This window comes from Arachis ipaensis, chromosome B08 (assembly GCF_000816755.2).
Source record: "Arachis ipaensis cultivar K30076 chromosome B08, Araip1.1, whole genome shotgun sequence".
NCBI classification, from domain to species: Eukaryota; Viridiplantae; Streptophyta; class Magnoliopsida; order Fabales; family Fabaceae; genus Arachis; species Arachis ipaensis.
Genome location: NC_029792.2, coordinates 110,929,838 through 110,938,391, shown reverse-complemented (window position 1 = coordinate 110,938,391; position 8,554 = coordinate 110,929,838). Strand labels below are relative to the sequence as shown.

Below are 8,554 nucleotides of genomic sequence, written 5' to 3'. Positions count from 1 at the left end.
GCAGGAGAGTCAGAATCTAACACCATCTGTAGTCCTTTTTCAGCTTCTAAATCAGATTTTTGCTCAGGTCCCTCAATTTCAACCAGAAAATACCTGAAATTACAGAAAAATACACAAACTCATAGTAAAGTCCAGAAATGTAATTTTTGCATAAAAACTAATAAAAATATAATAAAAAGTAACTGAAACATACTAAAAACTATGTAAAAATAATGCCAAAAAGGGTATAAATTATCCGCTCATCAGCGGTAATAGAGATACTAGGCTGATGACGCTTGCAACTTTTCTGAAGGTAAATCCACCGACCTTTAGAGGAACCACGAACCCCATAGAGCATGACAATTGGTTTCGGGCGATGGAGCGAGCTTTACAGGCACAACAGGTGCCTAAAGATCAATGCGTTGAGTTTGCGACTTATCAATTAATGGGTGAGGCTCAATATTGGTCACAAGGGACACAACGCCTTCTACAGCATGATAATGTTGTGATACCTTAGGATGTGTTTCAATCTGAATTCTATAAAAAGTATTTTTCCAACTTAGTCAGGACGACAAAGGAGCTTGAATTACTCCAATTGAAGTAGGATTCAATGTCGGTAGCTGAGTACACAAACAAATTTGAGAAATTGTGTCGATTTTCTAGGATTTGTCAGGGAGTTTCAGGAGACTTTGAGGAGTGAAAGTGTATCTAATATGAAGGAGGGTTCCAGAGTGATATTCTGGACACAGTAGGACCGATGAAAATCAGGACCTTCTCTAAACTAGTGAATAAGAGCAGAGTTGCCGAGGATTGTATAAGGAAAGCAGAATTAGAGAAGGGAAGTCACAGAGTACCTTTTCAACGGAATCAAGGAAGGAATTTTGCACCTTGGGGTCGGGCTTTCAAGCATGGAGGTTATGTTCCTCAACAACCACAGAGCCAGAACAACTTCTGGAGATTTAATACCAATAACCATGAGGGAAGAAGGTTTGGGAAGCAGTCTCAAAACAAAATGACTTGGAACAGGTGTGGAAGTTACCATCCGAGAACTCTGTGCAGAGCTGGACTGGGTTTGTATTATTTCTGTGATGGAGCCGGGCATTTGTCTTGGAATATTCCATAAAAAAAGAAGTAGGATATTGGGAGAGCTCAACAGCAAGGACGGGTATTCACTATGTCGGTTGATGGTGCTGAGAGGTCTGACACACTTATTAGAGGTAATTGGGATATTTGTGGTAAAACTTTAATTGCATTATTGGATACTGGAGCATTACGTTCATTTATATCGTTTGAGAAAGCTGGTGAGTTAGCCTATGACTTTCAAGTGCATACTCCTTCCTCTGACACTATCGTGACTAGGTTAGGTTGTTATCAAGTCCCATTCCGAATTAAACATCAAACATTTGTCAATGACCTAATTTGCTTGCCGATGACTGGCCTTGATTTAATTCTGGGATTGGATTGGCTGTCAAAATATCATGTAATGCTCGATTATTCTGAACAGTCAATGCAATTCATATCTGTAGGACCGATAATGGTGAAGGGATACTATCTGAATCGGTTGTGGTAAGCTGTAGTGTAAGTGAATGTCAGGGTTTTATGCTGTTACCCACAAATGTATCGGGCAAGGAACAAAGCTTAAATCAGATTCTGGTTGTGAACGAATTTTCAGAAGTATTCCCTGAAGACATACCTGAATTTTCTCCTTATCGAGAATTCAAGTTTGCAATTGAGTTGGTGCCTGGGGCAGGACCAATCTCAATTGCGCCCTACCGAATGTCGCCGTTGGAGCTGGCTAAACTTAAAGCTCATCTGGAGGAATTAATGAGAGAGAACTTTATCCGACAAAGCATTTCTTCGTGGGAGCACCGATGTTACTGGTGAAGAAAAATGATGGAAGTATGCGGATGTGCGTAGATTATAGACAATTAAACAAAGTACAGTGAAAAACAAACCCGTTGCCAAGAATCGATGATTCGATGGGGCAAATGCAGGGAACTAGAGTCTTTTCTAAGATTGACTTGAGGTCTGGTTATCACCAGATTAGGGTAAGAGATGAAGATATTCCAAAAATCGCTTTCAGAACCTGATACAGCCACTATGAATATACTGTAATGTCATCTGGATTAACTAATTCCCCGATGGTGTTTATGGATTACATGAATCGGATATTCCGTCCTTTCTTGGATAAATTCATCGTCGTCTTCATTGATGACATTTTAATTTACTCTAAGACCGATGAGGAGCATGCAGAAAATTTGTGGATCGTGCTACAAATTCTGAAGGAAAGGAAGTTGTACACTAAACTTTCTAAGTACGAATTCTAGAAGAATGAGGTAAAATTTCTAGGACACGTGATGAGTTAGTAGGGAATACCTGTGGATCCCTCTAAGGTTGAGGCAGCAATGAATTAGGGACGACTAACATCAGTGACTGAAATCAGGAGCTTCTTAGGTTTGGCAGGTTATTATCAGAGGTTTATCAAAGGCTTTTCACAACTTGCGTTGCCTTTGACAAAGCTAACCAGAAAGGATGTGCCGTTTGTCTAGACGTCAGAATATAAGGAGCGTTTTCAAGCCTTGAAGCAGAAACTGACTACATCGATTGTACTTGTGTTACCTGAGCCTAATGAGCCTTTTAAGATATATTGTGATGCGTCATTGAAAGGTCTGGGGTGTGTGCTGATGCAACACCGTAATGTCATGGCGTATGCTTCTCGACAGTTGAGACTGCACGAAGTAAATTACCCGACTTATGACCTGGAGCTTGCTACGGTTGTGTTTGCTATGAAATTCTGAAGGCATTACCTGTATGGGGTTAAATTTCAAGTTTTCTCTGATCACAAGAGTTTGAGATATCTTTTCGATCAGAAGGATTTGAAAATGCGCCAGAGAAGGTGGATGGAGCTACTAAAGGACTATGATTTCAAACTGAATTACTATCCAAGAAAAGTTAACGTCGTGGCTGATACTTTGAGTAAAAAATCTTTATGTGTTGCATAGACGATGGTTAAGGAAGAAAAGCTATTGAGAGAGTTTGAGAACCTCAACATGGGCGTCAGAGAAGTAGCAGGTAATCTATGTTTGAATCAGTTGCATATCTCTAGTGACTTCAAAGCTGAGATTCAGAAGGCTCAGCTGAATGATTAGGGAATGCGAAAAATGTTGCAAGCAGTTGAACAAAAGGAACTAGGAGAAGTAACACAAGAAAGAAAAGGAGTATGGAGGTATAAGGGAAGAATCTATACACCGAACGTGAGAGATTTGAGGCAAGATGTGATAACAGAAGCTCACCGGAGTAAATTTTTTATCCATCCAGGAAGTACCAAAATATATCATGATCTAAAGACAATGTTTTGGTGGCCGGGAATGAAAAGCGATGTGGCGTTGCACGTTTCTAAGTGCTTAACTTGTCAGAAGGTAAAATTTGAGCACCAGAGACCATCCGGGACCCCTACAATCTTTGGAAATTCCGCAATGAAAGTGGAAAAGTATCACAATGGAATTCGTGTTCGGATTGCCATGAACTCGGGAAGGGCTTGATGCAGTTTGGGTTATTGTGGATTAACTGATGAAGTCATCTCACTTTTTGCCCGTCCGGATGAACTATACCTTGGAGGAGCTAGCACGCATATATTAAAGAAATTGTAAGGCTGCATGGTGTTCTTACCACCAGAATCTCCGATAGAGATCCTCATTTCACTTCGAGATTCTAGGGAGCTTTCCATAGAGTATTTGGAACTCAATTAAGCTTAAGTACAGCGTACCATGCTCAAACCGATGGCCAATCGGAGAGGACGATACAAACCCTAGAAGATATGTTGAGGGCTTGCATATTGGATCAACCGGCGAGCTAGGATCGGTCTATGCCACTAGTGGAGTTTGCGTACAATAATAGTTACCGTGTGAGCATCGGAATGGTTTCGTATGAGACTCTATATGGGAGAAAGTGTCAATCTCTACTGTGTTGGTATGAAGTTGGAGAATCAAGTTTGTTGAGATCTGAGTTAGTAGCTGAAACCACAAAACAGATCAAGAAAATTCGAAATAGAATGCTTACAGCTCAAAGTCTCCAGAAAAGCTATGCCTATTATAGACGGAAACCTTTAGAATTCGATGAGCGAGATCATGTATTCCTAAGGGTTACTCCAATAACAGGAGTGGGTAGAGCGATCAAAGCAAAGAAGTTGAATTCTCATTACATTGGTCCGTTTCAAATTCTGGAGAGAATTGGGCCGGTGGCATATCGGATATCTCTACTACCACATTTTTCGAACTTGCATGACGTATTTCACGTCTCGCAGTTTTGGAAGTACACTTCTAATTCCAACCACATTCTAGAACCAGTATTGACAATACCAGTATTAAGCAACTGCGCAGGAAAGAAGGTTCATTAGTTAAAGTTGCTTGGAGTAGGGCTAAAATTGAAGAACATACTTGGGAACTTGAATCCGAAATGAAAAAAGACTATCCACACTTGTTCTTAGGTAACTGAATCTGAATTTTGTGGGCATATTTCTTAATTAGTAGGATGTAAACCCTACAAAATTAATGAATAATTAGTCAATAAACTAATATTAATAAAAAAAATTAGAAAATTTAATTTTATTAATCCAGAGAGATAAAAATATTAAAAATACAAATTTCGACACCGAACCAACAGGCCGAACCGGTTGGACGAGGCCCAAACTGGGCCCAAGGACCAACATATAAAACACCAAACTTAGCCATCTTCCTTTCTCATTTCCATGGAAGCACGCTGAAAGGGAAGAGAAGAAACCTCAAACCCTAGTTCCAAATTCAAATCTACTTATCTCTCAATCCAGAGTTCCGATTGCCGCACCGCTTGCGGCCAAATGACCACCACGTCGAGCTCTACAAAACCCACCAAACAAAGTAGTATGTACCTTGCTATTTCTTACTCATCCTTCCTCCTTGCAATTTTGAAAATTTAGATTTTGATTTTGAGAGATTATGTGATTTTAGTGCTTTAGGATTGAATTAGCTTTGGGAACTTGCTGGGTCTTGTCCCAAACAACCGTGAGTAAGGTGAGAAACTACTAAGTCTTGTGAATCATTGATAATAATGAACCTTATGTTGATTTTGAGTGATATTGTTTCGTATTAGATTAAATTAAATGTGTTGGGATTAAATTGATGGTATTAGAGGCTTGAGATTGAATCTTGGGAGCTGAGTTGATTATTGGTGAGAAATTGGAGCTTTGAAGCTTGTGGAACGGAGGCATTTTGAGGTGTCCGAGCATTAGGGAGGAATCGGCCAATGTATGGTTTTGGTTTCTCATAGATAATATATAATGTCATGTGAAAACGTATGCTAGATGACCATATGATAGGTTGAATTATGTAAGTATGTTAAGGGTTAGTAACTTTGATGAAAATGTTGAGTTATCTTGAGAATGAGTTGATGATTGATGATTTTGATGATTGATGATGATAATGAATTATGATGATGGTAGCTTGATGAATAATGAGTTTTGTTATCTTGATTTTGGATTATTTGGGATGAAAATGAATATAATTGAGTAAATAGTATAATGTGAAAGAGATGGAATGGATATAGAATTGTTTGACTCATTTGGTGTTGTTTTGGGGGGTGTGAGTCATTGGTTTTGAAATGAGAGTTTTGGTAAAAATAGAGGTTTGATATTTTTGGTAAAACTTGATTTTTGACCAAATTTAGCGGGCTATAACTTGGATTCTGGACCCTTAAATTTTGTCAAACTTATTTCAAATGAAAATTGGGTCCGTGAAGTTTACACTATTCGAAGAACGAACTAAAAATTATTTTTAACAAAAACGTTATACGCGTTTGAAATTTGGTGTACAAAATTTGAATTCTGCAGACTTAGCAGCTTTTTACTACTTTTGCTGGACATGCGTACGCGAATACACACGCGACGCGGACCTAGGCTCTACCCAGGCATCCGGCATACGCGGGAGTGTGTATGCGTGCGCAGAATGGGAAGATTTACAAGCTCGCGTACGCGAGCAATACCACGCGATGCGGGAAGGCTTCCCTGTCCAAAGGGCTTGCATACGCGGACAAGGGTCACGTACGTGAAATGGACAAATGGCACCGCTGCGTATGCGAAACATGACATGCATACGCGGAACTCCTATTTTGGAAAAGTTATTTTTATTAATTAAACCTATTTTCGAACTTCTAAACTTCTATAATTACCTTCTAAGCTCCTATACCTAATCCCTAGTCATAGGAAGAGGGGTGAACTTAGAGAATGAGTTAACTTGGCAGTAAAGAAAGATCTTTAAAGTAATGATTTATGTTTAAAAAGTGCAAAAATGCTGAATATGTGATGAATGACATCTGTAATAATAATGATTAATTGAATTTAAATTATTATTGGCATGTGCACTTCTATTTATCTGAGATACGAGTTTCTCTGGGTATTTTTTAAAAATATATTTTAATATTTTAATTTAAAAAAAAAAGACAAATAGGTCTCTGAATTTTCGTTCGACAATATTTTAGTCTCTCATAATTTAAAAATATAAAAGCATCCCTGACCATTCAAAATGCTTAACATATGAGTCCTTACGTTCAATATAGTTGGCTAAACGTAACAGAGTCAAATTAGATGGCGCTTATGTGATATAGAGTGTGTGTACATGTCACTAAGGTGTTGTTAACGGGACTGGCCTGGTCCATTATAAAAAGTTATGAGACAGATGGGTCCTTATGCTCTAAAACGACGTTTCAAAAAATGTAGTTGTTCCTGTACTTATATGCAATACCAAGGATGCCCATAGACAATTACAAGAAGCCTTAGCACTGACATTTTTTCTCCAAAAAACACAATGTTTCATCTTCATCATGTCGCCATTGGTGTTCTGTGAAGCAGCTTTAGTGAAGCTTTGTTGTTGTAGCTGCATCCGTCGTATTGAAACTTATTGTACTCCTGCTTTTTATTTGTTATGCATGTCCTAGGATGGTTATAGGGACTGTAAGGGTAGTGGCTAATTAGTTATGTGGGGTTAGTGAGGTTTAGGGTAATGTTTAGGACTTACCGAATTGAAAAATTTGGATCATTGTTAACTATGTATGATTTTTGTGTTGTTTTGTGTGTTAAAAAATGTTGCAAATGAATGATGTATTTGATATTTTTGTTTTCCATCATGGGAACTACTTTTCAAGGGCAAATTTTTTGGCAAACTTTTGGTGCTCATGTGGTGACCTACTATATTATGTTATTTTGTTAAGATTGTAACCTTTTTAACTTGTCATATCTTATGTTTGGATGTTTAATGAACCAAAATATTTAATTTAGTTCACATAGACCATTAACAAGACATTGTATATAGCCATTTAAACACATAATATAACAGCAACAAAATATTATCATTCATTAATGCATAAACATAACTAAATTATGTGAACTCAAACCATAGTTCATCACAAGTTAACAACAATGCATAGCTTCTTTAATTGTTTATTTTTCAAGACTTACTTACAATAACAGCAACACAAGTTACTAACAAACACACAAAAATAACTAACAGATTAGTTTTTTTTTTTTTTCCTCTCTAGATAAGCAAGCTTCTTCTCCAACTTAATCAGTCTCTGTTCTACTTTACTCTTGCGTAAGTACTCTTTCACATCATCAGTCTCATTGCACAAATTGACTTCTCTATGTCTCTAATGTTATGTATGTATTAGTATGCTCTACTTTAATTATGTAACTAGTTATTGTTATTTTTACTTTTTCATTATACTGATAAACAATATTTAAAACTAGAAAAATGACTTTTATAATAAAACCTTATTTCTCTACTAAAATATGTGAACCCGGATTTATTTCAGATAAATTATATTGTTCTCCCAATTAAATTTAAAATTATATGAAGGATTTTTTGTGATTTGGTTACTAGAATACGATGTACCATTAAAAAAATGCATATAATTGAATGATACGGAGCTGTTGGTCTTGCTGTGTGTAGTGATTGCAGTTTTATAGTTAGTGAGTAGTGATTCTTGTTCTTTTCTATTTTTGCCTGGCAATGCCTTGTCATTGTTGCTTTTTCAGTATAATCAATAAACAACAACTAAGCCTCTATATGGATTAGTTAATGTCCTATGAGATTCATTACCAAAAAAAAAAATGTCCTACGAGATTATATGCATTTCTCTATTAAATCAATCTCGCTTAAGATTTGTCCACTGAATTTTCTTGACTTTTATAAGCATTTCTCTATTTTCTTCTTAACTTGAATGAGATCACTTTGTAAGGTGAATCAAGATTCCTAAATTTCTCAATTGTTGTTGAGAAACATGTATTTCAACTTTTAGTACATCTTTGAAAGGCTAAATTTTTCTTAGTAAACGCCCAAAATTACTTTCTTCATAAATGAATGCTATGTACCCAATTTCTACTTGACACTTAAACATATTAACAAAATACCAAAAATAAATTAAGGCATTACATACTCCAGGAGCAGCTTCAGCATGCAGAAAACATTACTTGATCCACACCTTATACATCTTAACAATCACAATAAAAGGCAAAAAAAATGAAACTCATTACTATAGATGCTGCATC

General features: G+C 36.9%; 1 protein-coding gene across 1 annotated transcript; it reads left to right on the top strand.

The window, feature by feature from the left end:
* On the top strand, positions 1,959-3,128 carry LOC107611313. Its single transcript, XM_016313255.1, has 3 exons — positions 1,959-2,027; positions 2,529-2,753; positions 2,982-3,128. Exons 1-3 carry the CDS (start codon positions 1,959-1,961, stop codon positions 3,126-3,128), a joined length of 441 nt encoding a protein of 146 aa, XP_016168741.1.